Source organism: Oryx dammah, unplaced genomic scaffold, assembly GCF_014754425.2.
Source record: "Oryx dammah isolate SB20612 unplaced genomic scaffold, SCBI_Odam_1.1 HiC_scaffold_11, whole genome shotgun sequence".
Lineage (NCBI taxonomy): Eukaryota > Metazoa > Chordata > Mammalia > Artiodactyla > Bovidae > Oryx > Oryx dammah.
The window spans coordinates 32081555-32096716 of record NW_024070195.1 but is presented as its reverse complement, the minus strand read 5'-3'; the positions used below and the strand labels follow the sequence as shown (position 1 = coordinate 32096716).

Genomic DNA, 15162 nt, shown 5'->3' with positions numbered 1-15162 from the left:
AAAGGCACCATCTCTCTGCCTTTTAATCGAGTAAATTGTTCCAACATTTTTTTTTAAAGAAATAAGTAATACGTGTTCATTAGAGTAATAAATTAAAAAAAAAAAAACAGAAAACAAAGAAAATAGAGTTCAACTTTGTGAAGATACCCAAAACAGATTGTTTTCTAAATGACTGTTAGTCTTTCCAAATAGAAATATTTATGTGTGAGGGAGACAAATAGTCCTTAGGCATGATGCATTTTGTTACTTTCATAGAGACTCGGAGTCTAGAAAGCTGTATGCTCCACAGGGCCTGCAAGGGTGGGGTTGTGGGAAATTCGTTGTCCTTGTATAGTCTGATTTTTTTTTTCCCCTGCTTTATCCTTTCTAAGTTTGGGGTTGTGTGTGTAGGCCAGAGTGGCTGGTGTGCTAAGGATTTTCTTCTTTTTCCCAGACCCCAGGCAGGCGCAGTCCTCCCCGCCCTGGTCCTATGACCAGTCCTACCCGTCGTACCTGAGCCAGATGACTCCTCCATCCATCCACTCCACCACCCCGCTGTCCTCCACGCGGGGCACCGGGCTGCCCGCCATCACCGACGTGCCCAGGCGCATTTCAGGTAAAGACCACACTTGATCTCAGAGCCCACTCTGGTGCAAGGGTGGGACTGGGGCTGCAGGGTGGGCCCAGCTGTCTCAGCTACGCTCACAGTAAACTCTCCGTCAGAGGCTTGTGGACAGGGGTCCCACAGCTGCAAACCAGGTTTTCCGAATTACGGGGCTAGTGAGGGCTTGAACTTAAATGGAGGTCAAGAGCCTGAATCTCCACCAGACATGGCATCCTTTGCTAAGAGGACACTCAGTGTCCCCAGGGTTCAGTCCTGCTGAATTGCATCCCCTCCGGTTGGCGCTGTCTCCCAACTGGGGCCTTCTCCTGAGGGTCTTGTGCCCGCCCACCCAGCTTTCCTCTGCTTGCGTTCCTTTCTGTTCCTAACATCTGCCTGAAAGCCAAACTACAGCCTGAAGGCACAGCCCTCCGTTTCTAGAGGCTCTTAAACACCCAGGAGTTCCAGGTAGCCAGTTCACACTTCAGATCGCCTTCAGACAGACACGAGTCACTCCAAGGACAGTGAGGCTGCAAGAGGCTTAAAGGGCCACGTGTTGTGGCCTCTAAGCAGCCAACTCAAGACCCAGGCAGCACCATGAGTCACACAGCTCACTGCTGTTGCTCGCAACGTGGCAGCCCCCAGGGCTCACCGTCCTCTCTTCCCAAGGCACCACGAAATTCTGTGACTCATGGTGAGGGTGTGTGTGATCAACATCCTGGCCTCACCTCCCCCCTCTCATAGAGCGTTTGTCCCTGGGAACCAGAGAGTATCCACGAAGATGTCAGATTGACAAGTGGAGGAAAGTTAAAGGCTCTCGGCCAACCCTCTGAGTCCTGTGAATAAGAAAAAAAAAATCTGTCATATACCCCCTGCATCCGGACTGCAGCCCTGCCCCCATCAATTCAGATGCAGCCCTGCCCCGCTCCCCTGACCCCCTCCGCAAGAAGCACACACAGTCGGACCCTCTGTGTGTCCGACACTGCTCTCAGCGTTCGGGCTCCATGCACCTATTTGACTCCTGGCCAGGTTAATGCCTTTCTTTCTTTCTCTTTGTGTTTCTGTCTCTGTTTTCTCTCCCTCTCTCCTTTTCTGCAAAGCTCGAAGCCGGTACTCGCTCCGCCGGGTTGCACCACTGGCAAGCTGATGGGCCGCCCGCAGGCTTGCAGGTTGCGATTAGCTCAGACTCCTTTATTTCTTTCAACTTGGGAGGAGGGAAGGCTTTGTTTCTGAAGCAAATGGCAGGAAAGGGCTCTCGGGTCCTAAGGCCTTCACCTTTTCTGCCACAGACGGACTCCCGTAGGGGTGAGTAGGGAAAGCAGGGGTGGGGGGGCGGGGACGGGAACCTGCAGAGTCTTGGGGAAACCACGTGACCCTTTCTCATTCCGACTGCTGTTATTGTCATGAACCACATGGTATTTATTGGGGAATCTGCAGAGTATAGAACTGTAGTGGTCACTTCCCTTTACTGGAACGACTCCCTCCTTTAGGCAGACGTCAAGTAAGGACACGGGAAAGGATGAGGGAAGCACAGAGGGGTAACCAGGGCTGATGCAGGGTCACAGGGACAGTGTTGGATGGTGTTGAGTTAGTTCTGGTCCTCCCTTATATATTTTAGGCTGAGTCTGTTTTTGTCTTACCTAGGGCCAAGGTGACACTTTGCCAGGACAGATGTGTGCAACTTTGCCTCTGTTTAGGGTTCTCTGGGGCTTCTGTCTGTCCAACCCTCTGTGGCTGAAGCTGTTCGTCCTCTGGCTTTACCTGGAGGGAAAAAAAAAAAACCTCAGGGAGAGATGGCAACTTTAGAGACATTTATCTCCAGCATTTTCTTTCTGAGGTGTATTCAATGGGAAAACGTTGACAATAACACTGGAAAAAAAAAAAGCTGCCTAAATGGCGTTTTATCATTTATCATGTGTAATATGGAGCAGCCAGGTTATTTGGAGGCAGTTTAATGATATCTACTGAAAACATTTGCATGAACGAATATGACACAGCTTTTCTCATTTCACGGAGGAGGCAGAGACTGGTTTATTATCCAGCCGTGCATGACTCTGAGGCCAAAGGTAGGAACAGGCTTCTGCTTGAAACTAGTTTAAACCTGAGTTTAGTCCAGTTTCTTCCTCCCACCCCAAATATCTCTATGAGTTGTTCCTGGCAAAGTAACATGGGGCCAGGGTGGGAGGTTCTGTGTAAACATGAGAGCGAAGAGGACAGAAAATCCCTCTTGTCAGCGTGAAACGAATCAGGAAGAAAGAACTAGATGTCAACTGTCAGGGAACCAGAGGAGCCCTGCTTCCTCTGACCTTGCTCTTGGGAGTGGGGCTGCATCCACGCCCCAGAGCACTGCCTGGTGGACTACGGGACCAAGTCTTCAGGAGTGAACCCCATCTCCAGTTCCCTTGGGACTGGTTCTAGGACACTCCTTGGATAGAAGTCTGTCTCATAGGTTCTCAGGTGCCACATTGCATACTTTCTGTCTTGCTATTATCCCCCTCAATATTGAAAGGTGTCCCTAAGTTCTAGGACACTATGTCTCTATAACATGGACAGCTAAAATATTAATCTCTGTTGCCATCTCCAAGCAGTTCTGTGTTCACTTTTTGAGATGCTTTCCAGAATAGTTCCTGTTTTCTTTTAGTGTGGAGCAATCCGTTCTCTTCTCCCTAATCAAAACATTCTCATATGAGCTTGGGTGAGAAGGAATACAATTCATCACTTACACAGTAAGGGTGGAGGTCCAGGCCCAGGTTTGAATCCCAACTCATATTAGGCAAGTTTCTCACTTCTTGGAAACTTTTATTATTTGTAAAACGGGGATATAATATTTAGCTCTTAGGGTTACTATGGGGATTAAATGAGATGCATAGGTGTAAAGTGTTTGGGCAGGCCTGACACACCATATGTGTGTCACACAGATTGTAGCTGATATTAAGGAGCTAAAAGTGTTTTGTAGAAATTGTATGTCTATTTATAATTTGTAGGCAAGCCCTGACTTAAATGAATCAGTTGATAAAAATCTAAACTTTTAAAGGAGTTATTTGCTTTATGAAATGGGTGGTCACAGAGTATATTTAAAACAAAAACTTATGAAATATTTAAATAAGTTAATACTATATGGCATTCATAAAGCACTTAACACAGTGCCTAACACATAGAGTGCTCAATAAATATTTGTCACTATTATTATTCCATAGACTAACTATGAATTTTCACAGAGCTAAAAGAAATTGGGAGGCATTCACAAAAAGTCAGTAAAGCACTAAGAGAAAATAACTATTCACTTATGATGTCAGGAGACAGAAAATGTTAAATTACACTTACATGTAATTAGGCATGCTAATGTTCTTTTCCAAGGGATCATAAGCATAAAAGTCACCAGAAATATCTTTCAGAAAGGAATATTCCTAAGGAAATTCCACTTTATCCAAGAAGACCATTGCAAAGAAATACCACAATTTAATCTATTTAAAGACCTTCAGAGAATCCAGCTTTACAACTTCCTTTTTTGTTGTTCTTCCTTCTGAGTCATTTAGCAAGTGTGGCTGAAAATGCTCAAACTTAATGAATTACAATAAAGACAGTGATACTATACCATATATACCCTGTTGTTGTTTAGTCACTAAGTTGTAGCCAACGCTTTTGTGACCCATTGGACTGTAACCCGCCAGGCTCCTCTGTCCATGGAGTTTCCCAGTCAAGAATGCTGGACTGGGTTGCCATTGCCTTCTCCAGGGATCGAACCCAGGGATCGAACCCACTTCTCCTGCATTGAGAGGTGGATTCTTTACCACTGAGCCACCAGGGAAGCCCGTATGTATGTCCTGTTGGTGGTGGTGGTGGTATTGTTTGGTCGCTAAGTCACGTCCAACTCTTTGTCATCCTATGGCTGCAGCTCCAGGTTCCTCTCTCCTCCACTATTTCCCAGAGTTTGCTCAAATTATATATTCTGTAGTTTCCCCCACATCCTCTATGGAAGCAAGGAGTAAATAAGGTAAGATGATAAAGATACATTACTTGCAATCCCTACTTTACTGCAAAGAAAGATGTAAAACCAGACATCTCAAAGTTTACAGGGGGCAGTTCCAAGATTCAGGAAATATTTCTTTAACCTTGAGTAGCCTTCAGTATTATAAGAACAATAGCAGCAGTTACAAGTTTATGGCTGAACAATAAAGTGTGGTCCTGTAACTGACTAATAGGGCCGACCTTATTGTATTGAGTTTAGATTATATCCAGCTGAATTATAAAAATCAAGCGGAAACCAGTCTAGAGAGATCTAATGCCAAGAAAGCCCTTGAGGGTTGGTTCCTCTCCCCACTGAACTTACAATGATAAATATGGCCTTATCACATAATAATTGGGATTTAAGTAGCGACCCCATGTAAGAGTCCATGGAATTCTCCAAGCCAGAATACTGGAGTGCGTAGCCGTTTTCTCCTCCAGGGGAACTTCCCAACCCAGGGATCGAACCCAGGTCTCCCACATTGCAGGTGGATTCTTAACCAGCTGAGCTACCAGGGAAGCCCTATAAATGACTGATAGGGTTGACCTTATTGTGTTGAGTTCATATCCAGCTGAATTATGAAAATCAAACAGAAACCAGTCTAGAGGGATTTAGTGCAGAGGAAGCCCTTGAGGGATTGGTTCCTCTCCCTACCATACTTACAATGATACGTATGGCTTTATCACATAATAGTTGGGATTTAAGTAGTACCCCTGAACACCCAGTGATTTTATATATTATCTCATTTCATCTTACATGATTATAAAAGAATAATAAATTATAAAAGAATAATACAGAGGTAGCCAACGTTGTTTCTCACTGATTCTATTAAAGAGCAAGGTGTGTGGGAAGGCAGGGAGACTTGACAACAAACCAGACCACTGCGTGGCTTCATCACTGTAATACTCTTATCACTCGTGGCATTTTTGATGTTCAAAGCACTTGTGAGGCTTAGCACAAAGATTATAATTACTTTTCTGGAGCTCGTTAAAAAATAGTATGTAGACACATAATTACTGACTTTCAAAATGTATTTTATGTAATTATACTCTTACGAAAAGATGTCTAGCTATTTATTGAGTCTTATTCTTTGACTTATGAGTCAGAGTATGAGCTATTGTTAGCCTTCTAACGGAGACTGTACATAGGTTTATTCATTGCAAATAACTCCTCCCATCTCACCCATATAAGTTAAGTACCTTGTTTGGGTGGGTGGGTGAAACAGAAAAGAATACCTTTATTACTTTGCCAGGCAAAGGGGGCCACAATGGGCTAATGCCCCTGAGACTGTGTGACCTACCCTGGGGTGGGTACTGAGGAATCATATAGCATGCAAGGAACAGGGCATGATCAGCTCGTGGATGTTCTTCTGATTGGTTGGAGGTGAGGTAATGGGGAGTCAGCATCATCAACCTCCTGGTTCCAACCAGTCTAGGGTACATAGACCCTAGAAGTATCTTGTGTGCATGCATGCTGAGTCCCTTCAGTCGTATCTTGAAAGTCACAACTCTTTGTGACCCTGTGGATGTAGCTGGCCAGGCTCCTCAGTCCATGGGATTCTCCAGTCAAGAATCCTGGAGCGGGTTGCCATGCCCGCCTCCAGGGGATCATCCCAATCCAGGGCTCGAACGTGCATCTCCTGCACTGCAGGCAGGTTCTTCACTGCTGAGCCACCAGGGAAGCTCTGAAGTAGATTAGCCTAAGTACTGCTCTTTGGCATTTTTTTCTGTGGTCTTGGTCGTTGTACCCATGGGCCTCCATGATCCTTTTAGGACGTTTCTTAGAGATGTAAGACACATGAATTAGATATACAGGATCATATATGTTGTCTGCCTTGGGGACCCTGGGAGAGACCAATACAGGTTATATGGATGTTTTTTTCTCTACAATTGTAGGGTTATTTTTACATAAGACAGCATTAAGAACTATAATCTTTTTGAAGATCTTTTTTTCTGTTTAAGCAAGCAGTCTTGAATTTATTCTTTCAAAATATTTAAATATCAACAAATGCCACTTGATCAACTGTACAGGACCACTAAGATGTCTCCATTTTTGTGACTCTTAGTTGCTAAACTATAATATTCCAAAAAGTCAGCAGAATAGAGGTTAGTCTGATAAAGAAAGTTCCTAAAAACTATTTTATTACTTCTACAAAATCTAGAAATTGCAGAGGAAAAACTCCATTTGATCACTCAAGGTCAATTGGCAGGATTGTTTCATGTCATTTCAAAGCCAGCAACGTTTGATGTAGTTCATTTTTAAATATCCCTTCTATAGCTGAGTTTCTGTCAGTTCCTCTGGTTTGAGGGTTTGAAACCAGCAGCTTCAGTAATGTGCCAAGTATATGTGGACGTTAATTTTAGCAGGCCCTCTCTTAACTCACAGGAGGGAGTGACGCCTTCAGAGAGGTTAAAAGGAAAACTCCAGCAATTAAATCAGAAAGGTAAAGCAACTATAATAAAACACTAGACCATCTACTTTTTACTACAGAACTATTCCTTTATTAAGACCTACCTGTTCGGTAGACACACCTCTGCCATCTCAGCCACGGGCAAGTAATTAAGTTTAATAGGAGCCACTCTTATTTTGAAGAAGTTCTCTGTTTAAAGCCACAGAGGGGGAAGTTATTAAATTTAATGGACCCCAAACAAAGGCAAGCCCTGTGTTACCAAGTGAATATTCAATATTCTTCCCTATAATATTGACTGTGATTGGTTGGGTTGTTTTTGCATTCTGTGAGTTAAAACTCATCTTGCTTTCTTTAGAAATAGGATATTTTCTGACACAAGCAGAGGGTATTTTTATCTTATTGCTGTAGGCCCAGTTTCAAGGGCATCCCTGGACCTCAGCTGAGCATAATTTTTGAGTTTCTGATGCTGAGGATACAAGAATGATTTCCATTCCTATAAGATTGATTAGGGATAATTGGCCCAGCTCACAAAGTTGACAAAATTTGGTTGTGTGACTAGTTACTGTTATTTGTAGCTAGAATGAGCTACCAAAGCACAGGATGAACCTAGGTACAAGGTTCAACTGTGACCATATACGTGGTTCTTGTCGATTGTTTTCCTTGAGGATTTATTTTTGATAACACGTATAGCCACCCACACATGGAGAAAAGACTCAGTAATGAAAGCGATCATGCTTAGGCGGGGATGGCAAAAAACGTGGTTACATATTTTAGTGAAAGATTTGCTGTAATCCCTTTCTTTTCATAGAAGTTTGGGTGCTTGAACCTAACTTGAGCAAAAGTATTAAAGTTAATTTTTGAATGACGCCGTGGCTTCTGTGGTTCACCGGGATCCACATGAGGGTGGAGGCAATTGAACTTGAGGAAACCTGAGTTTTGGTTTCATTGTCACTAGAGTCTTTGCATCTTTCTCAAATATGTCAGTTTACTTACACGACACCTGCATGGTCTCGTGTAAGTGAGTTACTCAAAACTGTCCAGCCGCTTGTCTCAGAGGTTCCTCAGGGAGTATGATTGTGTCTGTCCAGGGATTTGTTGTTCTTAGGACTTTTGATAAAGAAAGCTTGTCTGACCTGATAAATGCTAGTGGAAGAACTAAGTTATGTCATTCCCTTCAAAAGAGTAGAAACATACTATCATGTATATTTGTTTTTAAACTAATGCTTATTTTTTAGAGCGGTTTTAGATTTCCAAAAAGTTGACCATAAGGTACAGAGTTACTGTATCCCTCCCCAACACCATCTGCACCAGCCGTTTTTTCTTGTCATTAACATTTTGCTTTTGTTTGGTACATTTGTTAACAGTTGACGAACCAGTATTTGTACATTATTATTAACTAAAGTCCATAGTTTACAATAGGGTTCACTCTCCATGTTGTATACGCCTGTGGGTTTTGCCAAATGCTTAGTACCATGTATCCACCATTACAGAGTCACACAGAAAGGTTTCATTGCCCTAAAAAGTCTCCTGGGTTCTACCTACGTATCCCTCCCCACCTGCCCTCTTAACCCCTGGCAGCCACTAATCTTTTTCCTATCAGTATATATTTTTAAAATGTATTTTACTTTTGTCTGCTCTGGCTCTTTGTGGCTACATGCTGGTGTTCTCTGCTTGTAGAGAATGGGGGCTACTCTTTAATTGTGGAGCACGGGCTTCTCAGTGCAGTGACTTTTCTTGTGAAGCACGCGCTCCAGGACCCACAGATTTCAGTAGTTGCTGCATGCAGGCTTAGTAGATGTGGCTCATGGGCTTAGTTGCCCCTCTGCAGATGGAATCTTCCTGGACCAGGGACCAAACCAGTGTCCCCTACTTTGCAAGGTGGATTCTTAATCACTAAACCACCAGGGGAGCTCAATGTCTGTATATTTTTGCTGTTTCCAGAATATCATATAATTGGCATTACAGTAAGTAGCCTTTTCAGGCTGGATTATTTCACTGAGCATTATGCATTTAAGGTTCCTCTATATCTTTTCATGGCTAGATAGCTCATTTCCTTTTGCCACTGAATGATATTCCATTGTAAGGATGTTATTAAATTTTTAAAAGCATTCAGGCCATTCTCCCTGCACCTCTGAATACTACCACACCATTTCCTTTTCCACTAATATTTGTTCCATTAAACACTGAGCACCTACTATACACCATAACTGTGCTAGGTTATAAGAATACTCAAGAACATGTAAGACACAGGCTTGTCCTTGAAGAAGCTGACTTAGTGATATTTCTTTTTAGAAAGCATTTCATGCATTCCTGCCTGGGGGAGCACTTCCTCTGTCTTGGCCATTGTCACCAAATGGCCCAGATTATGGCTTTCCTTATCTTTGGCTCATTTTTGAATGAAAACTTTCTTCTCATAGGAATGGTTTTGCTCATAGGAACATTTACTATTTAGGTGGTTGTTCCTGTTGACTCAAGTACTGAACTGGCCCAGCTAAAAATAACAATCCATTTAGGTGGCTACTTAGCTGCCTCCCCAAATACCCAACTCTCCTAGGTAACTGTGTTAGTCACTCAGTCGTGTCCGACTCTTTGCAGCCCCACAGACTGTAGCCCGCCAGGCTTCTCTGTTCATGGAATTCTCCAGGCAAGAATATTGGAGTGGATTGCCATTCCCTTCTCCAAAGGAACTTCCCAACCCAGGGATTGAACCCTGGTATCCTGCCTCACAGGCAGATTCTTTACCATCTGAGCTTCAGCGAAGTCTCTCCTAGGTAAAGGATGCTGTTTATGTCCCAAGAATGCCTGGTGTTCTTCAAGTGTGTTGTACTGTTCCAGTTTCAGGCCAGCCCACTTTGCTGCACTGCCCAGACAGGGCCGGGCTGATCCTTCTCAGGCATCTTCTTCCCAACCATCCAGTTTCCTCCAGACGAACCACTCTTTCATCCATTTCTCATCTTTGTACTGGACACACCTCTAATGTGTATGTATCTTCCTTTGATAATAGTTACATTACATGCTTTCACCCTCTCATAGAGACAGACTTCTTCAAGGACAAGCCTGTGCCTTACATGTTCTTGAGTATTCTTATAACCAACACAGTTATGGCGTATAGTAGGTGCTCAGTAAATGTTTAATGGAACAAATATTAGTGGAAAAGATGACAGGGGAAAAATGAAAGAAGAAGATAGGGAACTTCCTGGCGGTCCGGTGGTTAAGACTTTGCCTTCCAATGCAGGGGCTGAGGGTTTGATCCCTGTCTGAGATCTCATGTCACACATGTCACATGGCCTAGTCAAATTTAAAGAGAAAAGAGCAAACAACAAAAAAAAAGGGAAGATGGGCAAGTGGTAGAAAATTAGAAGTAGAAAGGAAAAAAGGAAAAAGAAGAAAAAAAGTTTTTATTCACCTAGGACAACAAATAAAGGGCAAAACAAGAGAAACTTTTGACTGATAAGGACAGGAAATAGCCCAGTAAGAGTGTGCATGAGCAGTGTATATTTTTATCTCCAAGTCTCTCTGAAATGTGTTTCACATTTAGAACACATATCAAGACTGCATCTGTTTCCAGAACTTGCTGCTAACAGTTAGTAATCATGCCAAAACATACTTTAGGTCCAGCTTGAAACCAAATGATCAAATAGAGTTTTTGATTTCTAATTTAGAGTCTGACATTAATTATAGCTGTCATGTAATAAAGTGTCAAAGTCTTTTCTGAGAAAACGATAGAAACTATATTAACTAAGCCATAAACTGAAGCAAAACTCTTCCTCAAAAAAAAAAAGCAACAGATCTGGTTTGGACAACTATCATTTCTTATGAAGTCTTATCTTCTGAATTTTTCCTGTTCTCCCCTCTTCTTCTCCCCTTTTTAAACTCTTGTTGTACGATGAGATTTTGTGACATAAGACCTCACTGTCCTGGTCAGTGGTCTTTGGGCAAACCATACTTCCTCAGTGGCCCTCTTGAGGCCTGGCATCCAGAACCAAACTCTTTCATTCTCAGCCCCTGTTGGTGCCGGCTAAAGTGGCCTTGGTTCTTTGGTGACATGTTACACTGTTTTCTTATGGGCCTCTTTCTGCCTTTTTTTTTACTTTTGCAGGTTTTTTTTTTTTTTAGATCCAAGTATGGAAATTTATGGTTATTCCTGTTGTGTGTGTTAATTGCCCAGTCATGTCTGACTCTTTGTGACCCCATGATCTGTAGCTCACCAGGCTTCTCATGTCCATTTCCAGGCAAGAATACTGGAGTTGGTTGCCATTTCCTTCTCCAGGGGATCTTCCTGACCCAGGGATGAAACCCAGGTCTCCTGCATTGCAGGCAGATTCTTTACCGTCTGAGTCACCAGGGAAACCCACTTATTCCTGTTAGGTTTTATGTTATTTAATTCAGGTAATAGCTTCTGCCTGTCAAGAAAACTGAATTTTTATTAATTTCATCCAATATATTGGTAGTAGCCTTTTGCTTTCTTTCCTACCTGAGATGTCTGTCCTCAGTTCATTTCAGCCATTTCAAGTCAGTTCAACAAATACTTGGTATGTGACTTAAAATGTGCTTAGGCAGGCAGTGAATAAAAAGACATTGTCTCTGGCTTCAGGAAGACTTCAGTCTCATTCAGAAGACAGGATGGGGAATATGACATGGTTATATGATGATACCAGCCCACATGGATGCCAGAATATGCAAAAAATGCTCAGGATTTTAGTGAATGGGAATCTCTTTTGACCCCTGCATAAACTTAAAGTCTTCTCTTTGAGGAAATTAAAAAGCAGTTCCATTCTGCTCAGATGATATTTTTATTCTGAATTGCTTCGACAATTAAATTTTCAGCTGAAAAAAAGATTACACTTGTTGACATGTGTGGTTTCATAATGTTTCTTAAGACAAGAATATACAAGATCTTATCTTTTCCCAGCTAGATTGAAAGCTCCCATAGGCCAAGGGCCTCGCCTCCTAATCCTTTGCTCTCTCTCCAAGACTTCAACTAGATTAAAGGCTCCCCTTAGGCCAAGGAACTGGCCTTCTTATCCTTCTCTGTCTCTGTTACTTCTTCTCTGCTGTGCATGTAGGTGCTCATGGGAAGTTCTTGCCTGCAGAAGAGAGGTCAACCTAATAGTCCAGGCTGCATGCCTCAGGGTTGATTATGCTCTGACCATAGTTGTTGTTTAGTTGCTAAGTCATGTTCTTTGGGACTCCATAGACTATAACCTGGCTAGGCTCCTCTATCCATGAGATTTCTCAGGCAAGAACATTGGAGTGGGTTGCCATTTCCTTCTCCAGGGGATCTTCCTGACTCAGGGACCAAACCTAGGTCTCCCGTGTTGGCTGGTAGTCTTTGCCACTGGGCCACCAGGGAAGCCCATATTTAGGAATTGGCTAATAGATCTAGAAGTGGGTTTATATAGGAGACTAAGGACAATTGTCATTTATGCTGATTTCGTATTCCATATACACAGATATGGTCCTTGCACATGATTATATCATAGAATTTTCCACTATCATCTTTTAAAGTGAAAGAACACAATTAGTTATGTGCTGTAACATATATATGCACATATGCATGTAGTCATCTGTTCCCTACATTTAGAATGAATATACATGTAAATATCCTTGACTGGGTCTGTTATTTGGGATATTAATATATATCAGCAAGGCTGCTGCTGCTAATAAGTCACTTCAGTCATGCCCGACTCTGTGTGACCCCATAGACGGCAGCCCACCAGGCTCCCCCATCCCTGGGATTCTCCAGGCAAGAACACTGGAGTGGGTTGCCATTTCCTTCTCCATCAGCAAGGCTACTATTTAATTTTTTCAGGAAAAATAGGACCATTGAAACCCCCATGTTTTAGTATTATTTTGTTATTTATTGAGCATTGACTTCTCTGTGCTGTGCTTACTCACTCAGTCGTGTCTGACTCTTTGCTACCCCATGGACTGTAGGCCGCCAGGCTCCTCTGTCCTTGGGGATTCTCCAGGCAAGAATACTGGAGTGGGTTGCCATGCCCTCCTCCAGGGAATCTTCCCAACCCAGGGATTGAACCCAGGTCTCCCACATTTTGGGTGAATTCTTCACCATCTGAGCTACCAGGGAAGCCCATGAATACTGGAGTGGGTAGCCTATCCCTTCTTCAGGGGATCTTCCCAACCCTGAAATCGAACCAGGGTCTCCTGCATTGCAGGTGGATTCTTTACTAGCTGAGCTAGCAGAGAAGCCCTTTGACTTTTCAGGAAGTATTAATTGATCACTGCTTGTAGAAAAGGGGAAAGAGAAATTGTGTGATAATATTAAGTTAATTTTTAGATTTGTTAATACATAGAAACAGTTGTAAGGGGAACTGAGAAAGATACATTTAAAGAGGTAACTAAAGAGGTAAAAAGCTTTTTTATTATTTAAATTTTATATGACAAAATGCAGATGATGGCACTTTAGCTTGAGTTGTTCAAAGTCATTTTGGGTTTGTATTTTGTTTTGAACAGTTTGTTTTCAGAAACAAACAAATATATATTATTAAACTAGGTCAGAATATAAGTGAGTTGGTCTGAAGCAAATCTAGGATCCCATTTGACTAAAATGTCTAGAAATTTTTTTTTTTTTTTTTGATGTGGCTCTCAAGAAATTCAGGAATGTCTAGTCTATGAAAGTCATGTAAATTAAAAGTCTGCTCAAGTGACATTGTCCCTGAATATCTCAAAGGATTTCTTCACCAGGAAGGTGTCATATCTTTTCTAAAGAGACTTTGACCTTCAGCGACCAACTTAGAACCAGCCAAGCATGGTGGACTGGAGAAGCCCAATGTTTCTTTATCCAAACATTGGCTACAGCTCTCTCCAACCCAAACGGTCACCATTCCAGCTCCCTGTTGTCATTAATAATAATGCTGTCATTAATGGAATAATGATAACAAATATGAGGATGGTTATAAACACTCCACCCTATGACAAGGAGAGCAGTGATTCATGATAAATCAATAATAAACCCACTGATGTGGTCACATCCACATGTAATTAAAAAGAACCCTTTCTAAATAACAACTACAAAGGAAATAAAACCAGGCTTGGAGAAAACAAAAAAGTCTGATAATACTGTTGTGGTACTCATTATTAAAAATAACAAACTTGTCACCTCCCATGCTATACCTTGGGAAAACAGTGATTCTCAGTATTACCTAAATAAAGATATGTTGGAGAATTGACCTTAAAGATTCTGAAAAGGAGAGTTTGACCTCCTGGGGGGTTAACAGAACAAGTTCCATTTTTTTCTGACCTTAGAAGTTAATTGGCTGTCAAGGGTACCTTACCTTTGAAGCATTAACTGGGTCTTGGTTTTAGACCCATTCTGAGAATCTCTTTTAATTGGTGCATTTAGGCTGTTGACATTTAAAGTGACTACTGATGTAGGTGGATTCACATCTACCGTATTCGTTACTCTTTTGTTTGTATTAGTGTCGTTCTTTATTCGATTTTTTCTTCCACTCTTTTTCTGCCTTTTGTGGTTCTGAGTGTTTTATTTGGTTCCCTCTTCTCTCCTTTCTTAGCATATCAATTCTGCTTCTTTTTTAACCTTTTTTTTTTTGGTCATTGACCTAGAGTTTGCAATATACATTTGTGACTGCTCCAGCTCTACTTCCAATAACATTATACCACTTCATGGGTATTGTGAGTACCTTGAAATCTATAAACATTTGCGTGTAGATTTTATGTAAACATAAGTTTTCAACTTCTTTGGGTAAATGCCAAGGAGTCCAAATACTGGTTGACATAGTAAAAGTGTGCTTAGTTTTGAAAGAAACCACCAAATTGTTTCCCACCGTGGCTGTACATTTTGCATTCCCACCAGCAATGACTGAGATTTCTCATTGCTCACAAAATCTCTGTGTGCTTTTATACTTAAAATGAGTTTCTTGTAGATAATGTCCAATTGGTTCTTGTTTTTTGATGCACTCTAACCATCTCTGTCTTAACTGATGCCTTTAAACTACTGACATTCATTGTGATTATTGATACACTTGGACTGGTTTCTCTTTGAAGGGTGAGTAAAGTCTCAAATAACCTATTTAATCTAGCAAATGATTGAAACATTTAAATTTGGGACATGCACCTCCAAAGAGAGTAGAACCCAACAGTGATAAAAGTAGCAGTTGTTGAGTAAAATTGCATTGAATTGACTTG

General features: G+C 41.9%; 1 protein-coding gene across 2 annotated transcripts in view; it reads left to right on the top strand.

The window, feature by feature from the left end:
* Positions 1-15162, top strand: part of RUNX2 (RUNX family transcription factor 2) — a 224964-nt gene that overhangs the window by 187716 nt on the left and 22086 nt on the right. For both annotated transcript variants that reach the window (XM_040249531.1, XM_040249530.1), the window contains exon 7: positions 434-595. In XM_040249531.1, the coding sequence (XP_040105465.1) occupies positions 434-595 (162 nt within the window). The remainder of the gene's footprint in view (positions 1-433; positions 596-15162) is intronic.